At 38.6% G+C, this 22530-nt stretch overlaps 1 protein-coding gene across 5 annotated transcripts in view; it reads left to right on the plus strand.

Annotated features, from left to right (window-relative positions):
• The window catches only part of Etfb (Electron transfer flavoprotein beta subunit), a 105784-nt gene that overhangs the window by 12875 nt on the left and 70379 nt on the right, over positions 1-22530 (plus strand). For all 5 annotated transcript variants that reach the window (XM_067151824.2, XM_067151816.2, XM_067151800.2 and 2 more), the window contains exons 3-4: positions 2816-2974; positions 16575-16733. In XM_067151824.2, coding sequence (XP_067007925.2) covers positions 2816-2974; positions 16575-16733 — 318 coding nt within the window. The remainder of the gene's footprint in view (positions 1-2815; positions 2975-16574; positions 16734-22530) is intronic.

Here is a 22530-nt window from a genome sequence, read left to right on the forward strand (position 1 = left end):
AGTGGAAAACTGATGATGATATTTTAAATTTCCTGAAAAATAAAATATATGTTAACAGAATTTAATTAATTTGTTTCTTTTTCAAGTATAATTCTGTTACCGTATGTTTTGTTTTTGAGGTAGTTTATAAATTTATTTATTCCAAATTAGTTTCAGCAGGCTGAAGAACCTAACAGTTATAAAATAAATAAAAAGAGACATCATAATACAAATACTATATCATTTTTCTATGACATTTGTAAAACCTTTTTCTCAGTTTTAGGACATTAGGTGTTAAGAGTGTATTTATGCATATCTGTATGTGTCATAGTGTCTGTAGTTACTAAAAGAAAAGCTGAATAAACTATGAGTGTTCCTGTTCTAAGGTAATTTGATATTGATGAGTAGGAATAATAATGGCTGTTGTTACCAATCATTGCCATTTTCTTATAGTTTGATAATGAATTCATCCCTGTTACATGACCCCCCAACAGAGCTGGAAAGTATTAGTAATGGTTCTCTTGTTCAGAAGTGGGCATTTAAAAGAAAAATGGCTCTTCATCTGTAATACACTGACCAGCAAAATAAAATATTTAACATGCTTTTTACTTTGAAAATTTAAGTGATCCATTAATTTTTCTGGTCAGTGTAGATCCTTCTTTCAATGGCTTTAAGAAATGAGTGATGCCAATCTTCCTTCTGAACTTCACTACTGCTTCTTTGTGATTTATTTGCCTCCTGAATTTATTAGTATTTTCTCTGTCTTATATTCAGACTACTTTTGTGTCTACAAATGTTTTTTTTTTTAATTCATTGTAGGAGGAAATCCATTAGAAGGCTATGGTTTCCCCGAGGGGTTGTGAGTACTTCAGTGGTTATTAACCCTCTTGGAGCCAAGAGCCGATCTAGTCGGCCGCTCCCCATCAGCTGGAAGAGGTCCGACGCCTCCACTCTACTACTGTAAAGTGCCAGGCCGTTTTCAGTGGAAATACATGTATTTTAAAATTCGCGTATATCTACCGGTGTATAGAAAATACCGGCAGGAAATTTTCTACATATCGACTACGTAGAATAAGAAACTGGTTTGGAGTGATATAAAGAGTCAAGGACGTTTTATTGTTGATTTATAGTTGTCGAAAACGTTTATTTTTAGGAAGAGAAAAATATTTTCGCACTTTCTCTCTCAATATCTACTTTGAAAAAATAATTTACGATACAAAAGAATATACGTAATTATGTAATAATGTATTTCTAAATACAATTCTATAGAATAACTAATTTGAACGAGAAAAATAAAAACATAAAAAATAATAAATCAAACATATGTCACTAATAAATACAAGACAATTTTACTCACCGATAAAATTCGCGTGTATGTATCGATGTTTGGCAAATACTGACAACAAATTTTCTACGTGTGGACAACACAGTATTAAAATAATTCTGAATTATTAAATAAGTAAAAAATAGTAGTTGATATTATAGTTTTTTTGTTTTCAGAAAAAGTAGTTTCTCGTTTTCGGTTGTAGTATATATTAGAAAAATAATTTTACAATACAACAGAATTTACGAAATTAAGAAATGTATGGCACTAAAGCCGTGATTTGCTTTGAACTACTAAGCGACCGCTGTTCAGTTCGGTACCTGCACTTTACGAGGTGAATCATGGTCAGTGAGACAGATCCTCTCAGTAATTATTCTTGGTTTTCCAGACCGGGGTCCCCTACCCTCAGATATCTCCTCAATTGCAATCACCTAGGGTCACTTAGATTGAGTGAACCTCGAACCAACCCTCAGGACCAGGCGAAAATTCTTGACCTGGGCGGGAATCGAACCCATGACCTCCGGGTGAGAGGCAGGCACTCTACACTTCGCCCGCGGAGTCCGGCATTTAGGTAATGATAGAGGACTATATGTGACTATAAGGTTTAGCAGAGAGTAAGTGAAAAGTAAATAGAAGTGTGATACGGGCGGAGAATCAGACGGTAGGGCATGTTTAAGTCCAAGAACTTTCTTGAAGGAGACAGGAGGTTGAGGAATGTTGTCGGGTTCATTGGGACAAATTTCCACAAAATGTTCTCCAGAGACATCATCATCATCATCATCATATTCGTTATCACTAGTTTCATCTACCACCATATTCAGAGCAGCTTTAGTGCTGTTAGACATAATTAAACGTCTCTCCTTTAGCTGCGGTGATTCCGCGGACGTGTCCGGTATAATTTCGTCGCTACTCTCTGAACTAAATTCCCTATCGCTATCCGATAAATCATCAGCGTTAACTTCGCACTGCTCTAAATACTGCATTAATTTATTGTCATCAATACCTGCTGAAAAATTATCACGTGAATAACATGCCATTTTCCTGTCACAAAACCACTCACTGCAAGGAGCAATCTCTTACTGACCAGTTAGCGGTATTTGTAAACACAGGAAACGACTCTTGTGAAAGGTATAACACCCTCTTAGAACTGCCAAAGCAAGGCCAGACACACAATGACGTGTAGCCCCTTTACTACAGGTTGTAACAAAAGTATGCACTTCACTATAGGTTGCCTCAAAATTACGTATATCACAGAATTTTAAGCCGGCCGATGTAATCGGCTCTGGCAACTTCCGACTGGATTGTTAACGGCCGACCAGATCGGCTCTGGCAATTTAAAGGGTGGATGCTCGCACTACCGCCTGGCACCAAGAGAGTTAAATATTTCAATTTGCCATTATTTGCACTTGCTTACTTAAGGATACTGCTTGTATGACTGCCTCGAGTCAATCAAAGAAGTTTTTCAAAGCCCCGAATTCTGCTTATAATGATAAACCAATTTTGCTTTTTCAGATCCGTGTGAAGCCTGACAAAAGTGGTGTTGTTACTGATGGTGTGAAACATTCTATGAATCCTTTTGATGAGATAGCTGTGGAGGAAGCTGTAAGGATGAAGGAGAAGAAATTAGCTCAAGAAATAATAGCAGTTTCCTGCGGACCTGCTCAAGCACAAGTAAGAATATTTTTATATGATTTATGATTGTAAGGAATTATTAAAATTTCTCATTTTGTTCTCATTAAAAACAGGAAAAGTAAATACCAGTATTTGAATGTGTAACATTATTCATGACAATACATTCAGCTAAAAAATAGGAAAGAAACTCGTACAAATTATATACATGACAGGCTTACTGTACAGTACAGTATGTTGACAGAGGGTAATAAAGAAAGGAAAAGGGCAAAAAAGACATTAAAAGATTTGGCCAAACTCTACATTTGCCACACTGTTGTCTTTATTAACTGGCTATTTCTTATCTCCTTATAGACTCCTTTATTCTTGAGATAGTAAATTTTAGAACAGGGAAACAGTTAAAAAAAAAAACATTTTAAAATGAGGGGGTGGGGGAAGATTGAAGAAAAGATTTAGATTTATGGAAGTTGTACAAGACTTCTTCTCTCATTCTTGGCCCCCTGGATAGGAATGGATGCCTGCCCTCCAGATGATGCTGGGACATAGGAACTATAGTGAGAAGAGAACCCATCTATCCCTCAAGAGACTCAAATTGAGAACATGAGGTGACCACCACTGACCCATAGCTGAGTCTGGCGTTAACTTCCACTTGTGCCAGGTTGCTTGCTTTCAGCTTTCCTATCTGACCTTTTATAGTCAACTTGTGTTCTCTTCAGATTGTAATTGTATTAGGTTTGTAATTTTTCTAATTAGAGTTAGGAGGGGATAGTTCTCTCTTACTTACCCTTAAACCAATTATCAAACACTTTTGTGGAGATGGATGTGTGGGAAGTTGCGTTTGTTCTTATTATTTTGTGTTTACATCTTTGTCCCTGTCTCTTCTCTCTGCTGCACTCTCTACACATATTAGCCTGTCATGGTGTTCAGTCTTTGTGTGCTCCTATCCTCCTTCCTAGCTTTGATGAATACTCATGCAAGTGTTTACTCCCTTTGGTTATTGATATAACAGAACAAACAGTTCACAAGGTTGCAGTAGCACTCCTACAGATAATGGGAATAAGTTTGCCTTATAGTTGCCAAATAACCTGCTTTTATGAAAGGTAATTTTTCACATTTTCACATTTTTCACTTTAAAAGAGATTGAATTTTAAACAATGTAGGGATTACAAGCCAATAAATCTAATGAGTCATGCTGTGAAAGTATTTTTAAGAATTTTGCAGTCTTGTTTATAAAAGAAAAAATTGAGCAAACATCAGAGAAGCTATGTTATAGTTCAGAAATGGTAGGGATCCCCTGCTGTCTATCCAAATTTTAGTTCGTTGACCAACAACAAACTCTCTTTGCTTGCTTCACTGATTATGAAAAATCTTTTGACAGTGTTAAACATTATATCCTTGTACATCAGCTGAAACATATTGAGGTTGACACTAAAGATATGAACATCATCAGGAAGCTGTATTGGATCCAAACAGCTCGCATCAAAATTGGAAACCATGTTACTGAAGAGGTCGTGTTACAAAAATTAGTGTGAGGTAAGGTTGTATCCTCTCTCCAATCCTTTTTATATTCTGAAGCTATTTTTCAAATCATTCTTGATGAAGTTGATAAAGGAATGAAGGGCTGTATTATGGAAAATTGGAATACATGTTGAACAGTCAGTCCTCGATGAGATTAGTATAAAACTGATAGGGATACTTATTAATATTGATAGCAAGAGAATGTTTTTACCATATGAAAATGTATTGACAAATCTCTACATACCATTATAATTGGTCTGATATTGAACATTATAAATTTTCCAGAAATGATTTCAGTGAAGCAAGTCGTAGAAGAAACGGCCATTTTGCTTTACTCTGGCTAAACTGTTAAAGATATACCGTATTTCACGGCATAATCGTCGCACTTTTTATACCAAAATTGTCGAAAAAAATTGTAGGGTGCGACCATTATACGATGAATATTTAATACCAGTATTTGTATTACTCAAAAAATGTATTTATAACTAAATTGTATTTGATACAAATTTAAGATGCACGTAATACTCGCGTTTATACATCAAAATAATTAAAATAGTCTAAAACAAAATTCATAATTTTTCGCAACAATTCGGCGAACGTTTTTCCAACCTGAAAATAAAAATGAACGTATTAAGTTAATTTGTCATTAATTTGAGTATTAAAGTTAAAATATTACACTTGCAAAAAATTATCGCTTTGTTGTGAAATGCGGACTTACCGGTACGCAATTTATTCCAAATCTTCGGTGTCGCTATCGCAGGTTTCGCTATCTGATGCGCCGTCCTCGCCTCTGTTAATACCAGTATCAGATTCTTCGTCTCCCTGCCACACTGCGTCATCTTCGGAACCGTCTAGTGCATTCGAAATCCCAGTCCTTTTGAAGCTCTTGGAGACTAGTTCAGGTGGTATAAGATGCCAACTCTTCTTCACCCACGAGCATAACAAGTCCAAGGGTGGACGCCTGATATTTCCGGCGGGCGTCAATTGCTGATCGCCGCTCATCATCCACTCGTTGTAAAATCGACGTAAGTGGTCTTTAAAGGGTTTATTAACACATACGTCTAGTGGCTGCAAAGCAGATGTTAGGCCACCAGGAATGACTATCTGTCGTGTCTTATCTGTAGTGAGAATTTGCTTCACTTCGTTCACGAGGTGACCTCGGAAACTATCTAAAACAAGCAGAGCTGGTAGTTTTAGTAGTGCACCAGGTCTTCTATTCCACACAGTTTTAACCCAGTCCAGCATGAGTTCTACGTCCATCCAACCCTTTGGTTGCACTCGTACATGAATTCCACGGGGAAACTGTATATTCTTAGGCATCGTTTTCCTCTTGAAAATGATGTAAGGCGGCAACTTTCTCCCGTCAGCTGTAATGGCTAGCATTGCCGTGCATCGCAACTTCTCACTACCGCTGGTTTTCATTAATACACTCCGTGATCCTTTTAGCGCAATAGTGCTGTTGCGAGGCATATCAAAAAAGATTGGAGTCCGATCGGCATTACCGATTTGAGAAAGCAAGTACGAAGTTTCCTTGTGCAAACGTATGACAAATCGGTGAAAATTTACAATCTTGTCCGTGTAATCAGCAGGCAACTTTTGGCTTAGTGTTGTTCTCCTTCGCACTCACAGATTGTGTCGTCGCATGAACCCCTTAATCCACCCACGAGTCGCCTTAAACTGAGTTACCGGTATGTTGTGTTTGCGCTCTACCCCCTGTCCCTTAATTTGTAACATTTCATATGATACACTGCAGCCATTGTTACGTATTTCACTGACGTACCTAAACACTTCTTCGTCAATTATAGGAAACTTCCCTGTTTTAGGACCTCTAAACGCGCGTCTAGAAGGGTTTGTGCTTTTTAGCTTGTTTTTTTACTTTCCGCCAGTCACGCACCAACTTTTCACTCACAGAAAATTTTCTTTCTGCAGCTCTGTTCCCGTGCTGTTCAACGAAGGCAATTACGCTTAGCTTGAAGCCAGCAGAATAGTTTCTATATTTACCCATAATCGCTTATAAATGCTTCACACGTTAATGTTTTGCGATATAAATGACTTTCCGTAATTGTTCACTATTAAAACAAATTATTTCTGCAAACACCCAAAACACAAATTAAAAACTTAAATTCTCACGCACACATGTCTACAGTAATCACGTAAATTTGAAACAAATAAATGCATCTGTGATCTGTCTATTCCAGAGCAGCCAATACTGTTAGGCAGCAAGGAAGCATGCAACAATTGATCAGTTTAGCTCGTTGGTTGCGACACACTACTGCGCTTGCGCAAAGCTCGCAAACCGGAGCTCTAGCTAGCGCGGTGTAAATCTACTGTATAGTTGACTGTATTCCGAGACGTCAGTAACAAACATTCATTTTTTTCAATTTCTTTTAAACATACGGTAATTAGCTTAATATTTCTTCCCAGTTATTGATGATTTTACATTACATTACTGACGAGTTTATAAAATAAAACTTTAATAGCATTGGATAATAATTATCTTGACTGCTTGGATAAAAGTTTTCATCCCATGCCCGGACACTTATGACGTAGTAGTAAGATAAGAGTCTAGCGATGACAACTGAGACATCGTAAATAATTCGGCTGAATAATTCCGTGGAAATCTGCGTTATCGTCTTGGATTTCACTTCGTGCGCAATAACACAGGAGCCGGCCCCATGGTGTAGAGGTAGCGTGCTTGCCTCTTACACGGAGGCCTCGGGTTCAATTCACGGCCGGGTCAGGGAATTTTACCTATACCTGAGGGCTGGTTCGAGGTCCATTCAACCTACCTAGCCGGTATTTCCTGGCGACGTTGCCGATAAGCGATAACTTACAGCCTTACGTATTTCAAATGGGAACTCATAATATGTAGGTGGTGAATAAATAGTACACTGTCTCGCGACCACGTTGTCAAACTGCCGATAGTCTACCGGTAAGCCATGCGTCGTACATATACCGGTATTATTTATTTATACGTTGTGCAACATGTCGCAAACGTGACTGTGTTGCCAAATTGCCCATAAACCATACACGTATTTAAATTGCGCATTCATGTGCAACTTACGTTGCAGTTCCATTTACCTTTTAACCAGATTAGTGAACAAAATTTGGACGTGCGACGATTATGTAATTAAAGGTTTAAAGTCCGATTTTTGTATCGAAAATAAAGGATGCGACGATTACGCGGTGGCGACGATTATGCCGTGAAATACGGTATTACTATGAGGGTAAGAATTGCTTAGCATAAAAAGTTCTACAAAAGGTCCGTTACAGCATATATCTGTAACACATAGCCTACTGTAAGTGTTTCATATTACAGTTTGCAGATGTCAACTTTGAAAACAACTTTTAAAATTAAATTTCTTCTTAAAATAAGTTGTTTATTCACCTCAACTACCTAATATAGATTAAAATGTCATTTACAGAATGTAATTTTTATGTATACATTTGGAGATATTGTAGTTTTCATTTTTTTTGCACAATCTCCATTCTCAAATATGACAGTGTAAATGACCAGCTTCAGAGCAAGAGAGTAAATTGTGAGCCAGTGGGAGAACCACTCCTCCAAGCTATTAACAACTTTGGACAGGAGCAGCTAACAGTAACTAAATTCCTTATAGAATGCAAAATCCAAATTAACTCTACCTTCATGAGTGTGTCGGGGAGGAGGTGCAGAGGCATGTCTCCAGGCATGCAGTTTGGCGGCTCAGCATTGGCCAGCAGGTATTCATCGCTGATCGCGCGGAATTTGAAATGTTGCAACTTTTAGGCCCCTTAGTTAACACCCTAATGAATGTTAGCACCCAAAATTGATGCTGACATCTTTTCTACGTGTACCTCAATGTGTTTTCCAAGTTTCATCGCGATCGGTGACTTAACCATTGCCGATGTTTTCCCTTGTCAGTAGAAAAGCTGTGGTGGATCACTCAGGCAAGGAGACATAGTACCTCACATCCCTGTGCTACTCCTTCATTGTATGAGACTAACAACATAAGATTGTATCTTTATCCAAATGGTATTTCTAATACGATAGTACAAATCAGGAATGGGCCACGCTTCAGAAGGTCATCACTGAGTCAGCTGATGAAACAATTGGTTTTGTGAGGGAAAAAAAGACAGGACTGGTTTGATGAAATTAATGAAGAAATTAAATGTCTGATAAATGCCAGGCGGGAAGCCCGCCTATCTTATCTTCAAGATCCATCTTCCAATGTGAAGGAATCACATTTCTTGGAACTTAAAGGAAAATGTCAAGCACAAATTAGGGAAATTAAGAATAACTGGTGGCAACAAAAACCTGAAGAACTGCGAAGACTATCTGATGTCCGTGACCTGCAAAACTTCTATGCTGGCATAAAGGAGATATATGGTCCAATTCGATCTTCATCGGGGTCATTGAAGACTGCTGACAACTCCATAATTTTAACTGATAATGGAGAAATTTTACAACGTTGGAAGGAACATTTATCTTCACTTCTAAATCATGTCTACAATGTTGCTGAGTTCTTTGTAATGTCCCTCAGCAGCCCCAACAACCATGGATGGCAGTTCCACCTACATACAGAGACTTCACCAAAGCACTCAATTAAAACCAAGAAAGGCTCGTGGTCCTGATAACATCCCTCTGGAACTGATACAGAATGGAGGTATACCCTTGAAGACTAGACTTTTCACACTCATCCTCTTGATTCGGGAAACTCAAGAAGTACCGACGACTTGAAGAATGCACCATCATCACTATCTTCAACAAAGGCGATCGTAGTGTATCTGGGATCTACCATGGTATATCGCTTTTGTCAATTGCAGGAAAAATTCTCGCAAGAATTCTATTAAACCAGCTCCGAGTTATCTCGGAGAGGATTTTGCCCGAGTCTCAGTCTGGTTTCCGAACCTCCAGAGGCACAACAGATATGGTCTTCTGTGCTAGACATTTCCAGGAAAAATGCATTGAACAACAGCAGCCTCTGTATTTAGTTTTCTATGATATGGAAAAAGCCTTTGATTCAGTACCAGGATCTGCTATGTGGAAGGTATTCAGACATTTTGGATGTCCTGAACATTATGTGGAATTGGTTCAAGCTCTTCATGATGGCATGTCTGGACAGGTTCTTCATGGTAACTCAGTATCAGATTCGTTCCCAATCACTCGTGGATTTAAAAAAGGCTGTGTGCTTGCCCCTACATTATTTGCATTGTACATGGCTGCCATGCTGCATGAAACATCTGCAAACAACTTAGGCATGGAGATTAAATTTCATTTTGATGGAGGCCTTTTCAATCTGGCAAGACTTCGCTCACAAAGACGTGCTCTGGTTACCCGGGTGACAGAACTGCAGTATGCTGATGACACTGCATCTTCTGCTCTAACACCTGCAGAACTACAACAGTCGGTCAACTGCTTTAAAACTGCATGTGATCGCTTTGGTCTTGTCATTAATGTGAAAGGAACGAAGGTACTTGCACAACCTGCCCCAGGATTAACACTTCCTGAGTTCAGTATTTCCATCTTAGACACAACACTGGAACAGGTTGATCACTTTTCATATCTTGGAAGCATCTTGCCTAAATGGTGTACCTGTGAACAAGATGTTGATAAAAGAATTGGGGCTGCTTATGCAGTATTCGGGCGGTTAATGCACAGAATCTTCGTGAATTACGACCTAAAACTGCATACCAAACTCATGGTGTACAAAGCTGTTGTCATTTCCATGCTGCTGTATGGCTGTGAAACTTGGACACACTATTGCCGTGATATCAAAAAACTTGAGCGCTTCCACCAACAGAAAATGAGATTCATCTTGAATATTAAGTAGGAGGACTATGTGACCAACATGGCAGTTCTCAACAAAGCACAGCTAAATAGCATTGAGGCAGCAATCATCGCTCATCAGCTGAGATGGTTAGGCCATGTTCACTGCATGGGTGATACCAGGCTTCCCCACCAAATTCTTTATGGTGAGCTCTGCTCCGGCAGTAGACATCATGGAGCCCCTCTTAAGCGTTTTAAGGACCAGCTGAAACACATCATGAAGACAACTGGTATAGATATACAGACATTGGAAGAATGTGCTGTGGACCGTTCACTGTGGCGGAACACTATATCCACCGGTATAGATTTGTTTGAAAGAGAATGCCGCAGACATCAAGAGGCCAAGCGACAAGCAAGAAAACTCTGTCAATTACAACCCTGCTCTCCTCCATCCATTCAGTGTGATTTGTGTGGGCGTATGTTTTAAGCCAGGATTGGTCTGTTTAGTCATCATAAACACATCCATAAACTGAGTTGAACTGGTCAATGTATGCAGGAAAAAGTTATATATACTCGGATCGAGTTACACCCGACGACAATGATTTCTAATGCAAAACCTTACAAATGAGCACTTCTGTATACTTCATTTATTCATTAATCTACTCATTTGTTAATGAAAAAAATTGCAGACATCATAACTGGTTGTAGCACTACAAGCGAAGTCCAATAAATTACCAAGAAGAAGAAGAAGAATTAAGACTTCACAGAAGAGTGAATGTGTTTGAAGCTCCACTATTAATTTGATTTACCCAGTTTTTCTGTAATCCATCTGTGAACATTTCCTTCCACAGCCTGTTTGGAATTTGCATGGTAATTTGATGGACCGTGCAGATAGTTTGGTTTTCCTTTCCCAGATAACAATAACTTTCAGCTGAACAATAATGGAGTTGTCATATGATCGTTCTCTGCTCCTGCAAACCATTGATCAACACGAACACTGTCTGACCTCTGATCAGACAAAAGCTTATTACACCATCATATCTAGCATCGCAAGTAAGGCAAGGTGTTTTTACTCGATTCTCCTGGAGGCACAGGCAAAATATTCTTGATTAATTTGTTGCTCGCCAAAGTGATGTCTGGTGATAATATTGCTTTTGCCGTGGTATCATCTGGAATTGCAGCCACTCTCTTGGAAGGGGGGAAACCGCTTATGCAACATTTATACTTCCTCTGAAAGTTACTGGTAATGATGCAAGCGTATATTAATATTTCAAAACAAAGTAACCCTGCTAATTTAATTCAGAATTGTTCATCAGTGGTATGGGATGAGGCTATAATGTTGCACAAAACTTCCATTGAAACTCTAGACAGGACCATGTGTAATCTAAGGAAAATGAACACACCTAGGGTGGCTGCGTAGGTTTGTTCAGCAGAGGTTTCCATCAAATCTTACCAGTTGTTACGAGAAGAACAAGAGCTGACAAAGTTAATGTTTCATTCTTTTTGCAGGTGATGTTATTCTGTACAGAGTAATAAATAAGTTACAAGATCTCGATAATGGCACTGGCACTCAAAACTGACATGAGAGTATTCTTATCTTCTGATTTGTGTGTTCTAGTAAGCAGCATTAAAGTATTGAAGTACTAAAGTACAAGACTACAACAGGTGGACCTCTAGGATTGCTCACTGGAGACCATGGGAACATGAGAGGCATTGGAAGGCCCCAGAAGAGACGGCTCGATGACATAAAGCTGTTGGTTGTGTTACCCTTCGTAGGTTTACAAACATTCCTACAGGAAAGGGAAAGAAGGAAAGGCATACGACCCCGGGCCTGTTTCAAGATAACATTGCTTTCAGAAAATAACCACATTTATTATAAATGCAAATCCCCTTAGCGAGTTTTACCTTAGCGTGTTAACACGTACAATTAATATAGAACAATATACTTTAAATCTCAAGACAGCCTCAGGCTGTGAAAGAAGTACATAAATACTGGACATTGAGCCCCGAAGGTTTAATATAACACCTCAACCAGGACATTAAAACAAAAACATTTTCCAAAGCTGCCCTCCATTTAAAAGCACCCAGTGCATACAATAACAGAGAAAAACTTAGCTTCAATTCATCATATTAAACCAATGACGATTGAGGTGTCAGCTAATTTCCAGAGTGTCTGCACGTATACAATTACATTAAAAAACACTGGATTACAATCGTGTCGTATGACTGAACATTTCTCAAACCCAATAGCGAGATCCTCCCTTCGTTCTACCCTGCGCTAATACTCCAATTTTATTTAGTTAGTGCTTACCTCCACACCGTGGACAAGGAAGGGTTCGAGACCCAAGCGGAACCAGCCGCTGTCACGCAAGGCACCGAGAATATCTCCGGCCACTGGCTACAAGAGCAGTCAAGTCCCCGACCCCTGTCCATAGCTCAACAGGCAAACGAGCGGCAGACGAGAGGGAGGGGAGGAAGGCCAGCCCAATTGGCTGGAAAGGCGGGGAAGGCACGTTGCCATAGTAACATGCAATAGCGCGGCAGAAGGAGGAAGGGAGAATATCAACCTTTATAAATACATCCAAAGAAGGTTCTCATTAGAGACACATGTAAATAATAAGCCATAAAAGGCCGAACATAGAAATAATAATAAATAGAAAAAACAAACGTCAATCTTCAGGGTGCAACCAGGCAGCCAACAAAACCCAAGGGGGGTGGGGGGAATTGCCTAAAACATACGGCACAGATCTCCCCTCCCAAGACCCTCACCAAGGGGTGTTTGGGAATCCCTTCACAAGAAGTGGCATCTTTTTTCTCTTTTTTTTCCTTTTGAACAAACATACAAGGGTTTTACACAAATATACATCTTGATATACAATTTTCATCATTTGTTTTCGACGAGCTCTTCCTTGTGGAGATGAGAGATGAGATATGAAGAGATTAAATGTCTTCCCGGGATGACACGATGACAAATGACATAGAGCTGATAAGTACCAAAACACACAATTGGACCAGACTGGCCAGCATTGGCAACAAGTCCGCAAGGCCTAGGAGTAGGTGGCCCAGCACATCACCCAACATGGTAATAGATAAGAAGGTTCCACACCCGTAACTTAGGGCGAGGCGATACATGCTGCAGTTTGCAATAATCTACCGCTGACACACGGCCTTAGGAGAGTAAGATGCCCAGGAACCAGCTCCAGTGGGGGGCCCTCCCTCGAAGCTTGGGGCACAGGCGACGATCTTCCCGACACTGCAAACACAAAATTAAAATTAAACTGCAAACACAAAGCAGAAAGGCAGCAGCACGTCGAAGCAAGTAGATAGGCAGGCAATGAGGCGGCACAACCAACAGTGTAGTGTCAGGAAAAGGAGGAGGTGGGGGACTCCAGGAGGATTTACAAACATGCTCAGATAAAACAACAATTAAGAAGGGCAAAATTGCCAAGATAATTAAATTACCCATTAAGAATAGGAAAACCCACTGAGGTGGAAGAAAATCAAGAATAAATAACAGAAACATGAAAAGCGTGAAGGCCAACTCTCAAGCGGGTTTAACCTGGGACAGATGCACTCTCAAAACACTCTCGGTCTCCGGGTCACTGGCCAGCAAGGTGACGGGCGTGAGGAAATTGAGAATAGTACAGGGGCCTCTGAAACGGGGGACTAATTTCCCAGGTGGCACAAAGTTTTTAATAAACACCTTGTCACCGACAACCAAGTCGGTAGGTCGGCGGCCTTGATCGTAGCGGGCACGCTTCTGCTCATATGACACCTTAAGGTTATTATGTTTGGCTTTCTTTCAAATTTCCCTAATGTTAGGACGATCAATCTTCTCAGGAAGCAACTCATTAATATTCCATAAGTTGGAAATAGGAGAATTTGGCACAAAAGAAAACATCAGGGAAACTGGAGAAAATTTGTGAGCTTCATAGACTGTGGAGTTGAAGGCGAAGGCGAGCCAAGGAAGGGAGGTATCCCATCTTGACACATCCTGATGGTGGAAAGCGACGAGGGCCGAACGAAGGTTGTGATTGATCCTTTCAGCATACGAGTGCTGAGGATAATATGGGGAAGTCGTGACATGGGAAATCGAAAGATTGAAACAAAACCTTCTAAACAAATTTGAGGTAAATGCCCTAGCATTGTCGTTATCCTGAAATCCATGACCTATCTAACAAGTCCTTTTCATGGTTTAAAGAAAGAGTAATATTATCACCAACAAACAAATAAATTGGGTAAGTTAATGGCTTAGTGTCTCCAAATTTACTGTCCAGGCTCAGGTATATCTTTCATTAGACATAGTAATTGAAAGTGAAGAAGCTGTTCATTACCTTACAGTATTTCTAAATTCTTCAAATCCTTCTGGCTTGCTACCACACAAGCTGATTGTGAAAGTGGGGCTGACTATTATATTGTTATGTAATCTACACCCGACAAAGTTATGCATTGGAATGTGATTGGTAGTGAATACTTTGGAAAGCTCTTTGATTGAAGCAATTATTTTAACTGTTTGTGGCATGGGAGAAACAGTCTTAATACTAAGAATCCCTATAATTCCTTCAGATTTGCCTTTTGATTTCAAATGAGTCTAATTCCCGGCAAGAGTCTTTGGCATAACAATAAACAAAGCACAGGGTCAGACATGTAACGTGGCTGGAGTTTATCTCAGTGGAGAATGTTTTTTTCATGGACAGCTTTACCAGGCCCTTTTGTGTGTTATATCTAAATGAACTATGTATTTTTGTGTTCACTACTGGAAGAAAAACGTGTCATATACAAGGAAATCTTATAAGTCCTCTGTTAAAAGTAGCCTAGCACCTTACATTCATAACTCTTCCCATGTGTAAGCTAGTGTAAGATTAAATCCTAACCCAAAAATTTTGAACGCTCAGTTGTCTGTGAAGTAATGTTATGTAATCTGAGGATGTTCTTGTAGAACGAAACATGTCATTCTTTGAATATAATATGTGATTTTTACAGGTATGCTCGTAATGTTTTAATTTGCATTTGAAATTGTTGTGTGTCCGACAAACTGGAAAGTTTTTATTACATTTAATAAGTTGACACTGAAAATATGGTTTCTTTGTTAACAAACAAGTGAAATAATGAACATTATAGGCTTGCATCTAGTGTTTCTTTAATTGCACATCAATTACTAATGCAGTTTGCTTTTTTTTTTTTTTTTTTTTGTAATAGTAGGCCTATGTATGTTGTTTTGTTCCGTATCTCAGTTCTATAAATTGTACAATTATTATGAGAAATAACACTGTAATTGAATTTTATTTACCACTGTAAACACTGTTCTCAGTTTACTTTTTTCCCTTACTATTTTAAGATGTTCTTCACTAAAACATTAGTCACTATCTATAACGTGTAACCCCTTGCCCCCTCCCCCCCATTTAGCTCTCCTATTGTTTCCTGCAACACATTTTAAGAAATGATATGTAGGTCTCATAACATTGTAATCACTTCTGTGATTTGAAAATTATAACCTCCCAAGATTCTTAAGCCAAATAATAAAAATTATTCCTGCAGGTTGGTGATACAAAGCTAGAACAGGTTGATAATTTCAAGTATTTAGGTTGTGTATTCTCCCTGGATGGTAATATAGTGAGATGGAATCAAGGTGCAGTAAAGCTAATACGGTGAGCTCGCTATTGCGATCAGCAGTATTCTGTAAGAAGGAAGTCAGCTCCCAGACGAAACTATCTTTACATCGGTCTGTTTTCAGACCAATTTTGCTTTACGAGAGCAAAGGCTGGGTGGACTCAGGATATTTTATTCATAAGTTAGAAGTAAGGCATGAAAGTAGCGAGAATGATTGCTGGTGCAAGCCAGTGGGAACAATGGCAGGAGGGTACTCAGAATGAGGAGATAAAGGTTCATTTAGGAATGAACGCGATGGATGAAGACCGGCTTCGGTGGTGGGGTCATGTGAGGCGAATGGAGGAGAATAGGTTACCTAAGAGAAGAATGGACTCTGTTAAGGAGGATAAGAGAAGTAGTTGTAGACCAAGATGACAATGGTTAGTTTCTAATGATTTAAAAATAAGAGGTATAGAACTAAATGAGGCCACAGCACTAGGTGCAAATAAAGGATTATGGCGATGTTTAGTAAATTCACATAGGCTTGCAGACTGAACGCTGAAACGCATAACATATAATGATAATGTATGTGTAATGTTTTGCCAGATAATTTGGATTTTGAGTGATGAGCTGGCACATTTTTTGTAAACAAATGCAGTCTGCTCTCAAACTACTTTTTGCAGAAAGCATCTTCCGTACATCCTGAAACTTTTAGGCAGACATTTGGATATTGAAAATTTCTTTTTCCATTGAATGTTTCTCTGATAATGATGGTTTGTGTTACAGGAAACATTGCGTACCGCCCTTGCCATGGGAGTGGATCGTGGAATCCATGTTGAAGTGTCGGGGCCAGATTATGAAACTCTCCAGCCAATCCATGTGTCAAAAATCCTTGCTAAATTGGCACAGGAAGAGAAAGCAGACTTGATTATTGTCGGCAAGCAGGTTAGACATCTTTCATATTAAGACGTAGATTTTCACGACCACTAAATGACATTATGAGTTTGGGGATGTTAGGTTGTGTAATACTTATATTCATCCTTTGAGTCTGGCCTTCTTGCTATGCTACAATCTGTCACAGATAGGATTGTCTATATTCTCAGAAGGCACAGTATCAAGACTATCTTTAAGCCTAATATCATCAGAGTCAGGTACTGCTACCATATGTGACAGTAGATGGTACTACCTGCAACTGTCTGCCTGAGGGTTAAGTGCCCATTACCAAACCCACCTAGAGGGTGGACCAATGGCTACAGGCTGAGTCCAGGTGAAGCCTTTGTGTAGGAAATGATACATAAATTCATCTGAAAGGAGAACATAGTCGACAGTTTAGATGCCAGAAGAGGATCCCAGTCCCAACGGCAGATAAAACAGAAGAACTTTCCCCTATGAGCACCATCTGTACTTCAGTGGAGTGATTGCCAAAGGCGTCTGTATTCCTGAGGAGCGGTGTAAAGTAACATTTGACAGTAGGTATCAAATGACCCTGGGAGTGGCGACCCCACCATAATAATAACCTCATAATCTATAACTTTCATTTCCATATTGATTGTTGTTGTTGTTTGAGTCATCAGTCCATAGACTGGTTTGATGCAGCTCTCCATGCCACCCTATCCTGTGCTAACCTTTTCATTTCTACGTAACTATTGCATCCTACGTCTGCTCTAATCTGCTTGTCATATTCATACCTTGGCCTACCCCTACCGTTCTTACCCCCTACACTTCCTTCAAAAACCAACTGAACAAGTCCTGGGTGTCTTAAGATGTGTCCTATCATTCTAACTCTTCTTCTCGCCAAATTTAGCCAAATTGATCTCCTCTCACCAATTCGATTCAGTATCTCTTCATTCGTGATTCGATCTATCCATCTCACCTTCAGCATTCTTCTGTAACACCACATTTCAAAAGCTTCTATTCTCTTTCTTTCTGAGCCAGTTATTGTCTATGTTTCACTTCCATACAATGCCACGCTCCACACGAACGTCTTCAAAAATATCTTTCTAATTCCGATATCAATGTTTGAGTGAGCAAATTTCTTTTCTTAAGAAAGGTCTTCCTTGCTTGTGCTAGTCTGCATTTTATGTCCTCCTTACTTCTGCCATTGTTAGTTATTTTACTACCCAAGTAACAATATTCATCTACTTCCTTTAAGACTTCATTTCCTAATCTAATATTTCCCGCATCACCTGCCTTCGTTCGACTGCACTCCATTACTTTTGTTTTGGACTTATTTATTTTCATCTTGTACTCCTTACCCAAGACTTCATCCATACCATTCAGCAACTTCTCGAGATCTTCTGCAGTCTCAGATAAAAATAACAATATCATCGGCAAATCTCAAGGTTTTGATTTCTTCTCCTTGGACTGTGATTCCCTTTCCAAATTTCTCTTTGATTTCCCTTACTGCCTGTTCTATGTAAACATTGAAAAGGAGAGGGGACAAACTGCAGCCTTGCCTCACTCCTTTCTGGATTGCTGCTTCTTTTTCAAAGCCCTCGATTCTTATCACTGCAGACTGATTTTTATACAGATTGTGGATAATTCTTCGTTCTCGGTATCTGATCCCCATCATCTTCAGAATCATAAATAGCTTGGTCCAATCAACATTATCAAATGCCTTTTCTAGATCTATGAATGCCATGTACGTGGGCTTGTCCTTCTTGATTCGATCCTCTAAGATCAGACGTAAAGTCAGGATTGCTTCACGTGTTCCTACATTTCTTCTGAAGCCAAATTGATCTTCTTCCAACTCAGCTTCAACTTGTTTTTCCATTCTTCTGTAAATAATACGTGTTAAAATTTTGCAGGCATGAGATACTAAACTAATGGTGCGGTAGTTTTCACACCTGTCAGCACCGGCTTTCTTGGGAATAGGTATAACAACATTCTTCTGAAAATCGGATGGGACTTCTCCTGTTTCATACATCTTGCACACTAAATGAAATAACCTTGCCATGCTGGTTTCTCCTAAGGCAGTCAGTAATTCAGAGGGAATGTCATCAATTCCAGGTGCCTTGTTCCTATTTCATATTTACAAATATGAAGATTTGAAGCTCCCACCTAATCAGAACATATATTTATATATTATTGTTCTACAGTACCAGTTTCGACCTTGTGAAGGTCATCTTCAGCTGACAATCATAACGTACAATTAAAACATCACAATAAGAATGTCACATGGTATGGGTGAAAACATAGTCAGTATAATTGTTCTAGTTTAAATAATCATCTACAATAACTGATGTAATAATTAAAAACTTGACATTATTATATGTACATGAATGATTATGTTAAAATACTTTTTCTTAAATTATATAGGTGTCACATATTATGGATAAAAACGTTATCAAATGTTTTTAGTCTTATCTTCGTCTACGTTAATTGGTATGAGAGTTAAAACTTTGCACTACTATTATGTGCATAGGTGATATACGTTGAATATACAATATTACTGAATTGTGAAGTGTCCACTGTTCCACATTAAAACTTATGGCTAGATGAATAAAACATTTTGATGTACAGGTTAATTCTTGCGGCGTGTTGTATATGCGACTATGTTATATGATCAACTGTGTTCGTCTACTGGTGGTATCAACATCAGGCATACTAGTCGAAATCTACATAGATTACTTAGAACACCAAAAAATCAACAAAATAGACAATATCTTTTTCTGGTGTAGATTTGTAGATGATATCTTTGTCATAATAGACAATAGATATACTAATGAAACCAAAATATTAGAACAATTAAATGAAATAGATCTGCACATAAAATTCACCATAGAAACAGAAAACAACCATACTATAAATTACCTAGCCATATACGGTATATAACCAGACACGAAAGACATTTATCATATACAATATACAGAAAGCCCACACATACGTCCAACACAATAAAAATAGTCTCCATCCACCCTAACGCACACAAGAAAGCAGCATACCATAGTATGATATATAGAGCTTTTAATATACCACTAACACAAGAAGAACTAAACAAAGAACTTAACCTGATTTCACGAAATAGCCAAACAAAATGGATACAAAAAAGAAATGATCAAAAAAATCATATACAAAGTAAAAAATCAACCCAAATCAAAACTAATCAGAACAGACAAAACTAAGAAAGACTATGTACTATTCACTTTCAACAACACCCATGTATATCCCATTAACGAACATCTTCAAGAAACGAAATCTAAAAATAGCCTACAGAACTACATATAACAACGCCACTATCTTACACAACGTTACAATGACCGTATTAACGCAATAAAACACAGTCATTTCTCAGCCATAGGCCAACACATTGAAGACTTCAAACATAAATTTACAAACATTGAAAACGATATGCAAATTCTAAGCACTAACCCCAAGAGTCCCTTACTCATTATAATGGAAGAATTCTATATCGATCTAGATCAATACGCCAATCCAAACTTCAATTTTAATGAAATTACGGACATAGTGAACATTCTTTTCAATGCAGTCATCCCTTTCCTAAAAAACAATTACCTAAAAAGAATCAAAAAGCAAGACCCGACACACATAAAAGAACCGCCAGAAGACACCCCCCGCTCCTGTCCTACTTCCTCAACAGCCGCTCCTCCTACCCCTCCGAACTTCCCCTCCGCAGCCACAAGCAGCAACTTCAGACAAACACGGAACAGTGCTCGACGTGCTGCCGAATAGCACACATCAAGTGTCAACATCTACAGTAAGTACACGCACACCCAATACAACTTCAAAACAAACTTGGCAGACGCTAACATTTCTTACACTTAATTTCTGTTTACAGATACAATAGATGTCCTACAACACAAAGTGAAGAAAAAAGCTTTCACACTAACTAAAAACACACAAAAAAAAAAAAGTTGAAATCAAGTATTATAATACATATTGATATTTGACAAAATCAAATACAGTAACTGCCGGGCTGAGTGGCTCAGACGGTTAAGGCGCTGGCCTTCTGGCCCCAACTTGGCAGGTTCGATCCTGGCTCAGTCCGGTGGTATTTGAAGGTGCTCAAATACGTCAGCCTCGTGTCGGTAGATTTACTGGCACGTAAAAGAACTCCTGTGGGACTAAATTCCGGCACCTCGGTGTCTCCGAAAACCTTAAAAGAGTAGTTAGTGGCACGTAAAACAAATAACATTAATTAATTAATACAGTAACATAAAACTAAAGGAAGCTCGTCGCTAAAACAACAACTTATCTACATTCATATACCGTATTTTATGGTCAATTCAGTCTTAGCATAAACTATAAGCTTTGTGTATATATCGACGAAGTCCCGCACTAAACACCGGACAACTACCTGATTTCAACATAAGTGTTCATATTACTTCAAGAAATTCATACTATTATACCACCAGTAGACGAGCACAGCTGATCATATAACATAGTCGCATATACAACACGCCGCAAGAATTAATCTGTACTTCAAAATGTTTTATTCATCTAGCCATAAGTTTTAATGTGGAATAGTGGACACTTCACAATTCAGTAATGTTGTATATTCAACATATATCACCTGTGCACATAATAGTAGTGCAAAGTTTTAACTCTCATACTGATTAACGTAGAAGAAGATAAGACGAAAAACATTTGATAACATTTTTATCCATACTATGTGGCACCTTTATAATTTAAGAAAAAGTATTTTAACATACACCATTCATGTACATATAGTAATGTCAAGTTTTTAATTATTATATCAGTTATTGTAGACGATTGTTTAAACTAGAACAATTATAATGACTATGTTTTTACCCATACCATGTGACATTCTTATTGTGATGTTTTAATTGTATGTTATGATTGTCAGCTGAAGATGACCTTCACAAGGTCGAAACCGGTACTGTAGAACAATAATATATAAATATATGTATTGATTAGGTGGAAGCTTCAAATCTTCATATTTGTGTATATTAATAGCCTTCATATGATATGGAAACGGGAAATGAAGATAATGATATGATATGGTACGTCTAAACTTGCCTCAGAAAAGGTTATGGTGTACCCTGCAAGCGATGCGCAGTTCCTTGGGTACTGGGGAGAACTGTGAAAAATGGGTGACCAGTAGCCAACATCATGAAGGTGGACATAATCAAACTTATGTCCCTGACAGGAAAGGCAGAAGAAGTGGTGGATTTTATGGAAAAAGAGGATATAGAAATGATGGGATTGAGCAAAGTTAAATGGAAATGAGGAAAGGATATACACTATACTAGAGTGGTAGCAGAGAGGCATAAAATGGAGTGGCTTGGTAATTTCAAAACAGCTGGAGGAGTATGTGGATATGGTAGAGTACATGGCTGATGTGGAAGTGATTATAATGGAAGACTTAAATGCACATGTGGAAAATGAAAGACAAGGAAAAGAAGTAGTAATCGGACCATATGGCTATTGCAAAAGGAATGAAAAAGGAGAGAGACTAGTTGAGTTTTGTGGGCAACACATGGCTGGGATGACAGAAAAATAAAATCAGTAATTGATTACTTTCTAGTGGAAAAGACAAATTGCATTTGATGGATATAACGGCTTTACTGGGAGAGGCATTTGATGGAGACCATAGAGTTGTGATAGCAAAAATGAGAGTGGGAGGAATGGAAAAATTAAAGGAGATAAGAGATAAAAATGTGGAAATTAAAAATAAGTGGGTACAGGAAGAATTTCTGGAGACTGAAACAACCACTGAAGTAGGAAATGTGGAAGATGAATGGGCCAACTTCAAAAGGGC

This window comes from Anabrus simplex, chromosome 1, assembly GCF_040414725.1.
Source record: "Anabrus simplex isolate iqAnaSimp1 chromosome 1, ASM4041472v1, whole genome shotgun sequence".
Taxonomy (NCBI): domain Eukaryota; kingdom Metazoa; phylum Arthropoda; class Insecta; order Orthoptera; family Tettigoniidae; genus Anabrus; species Anabrus simplex.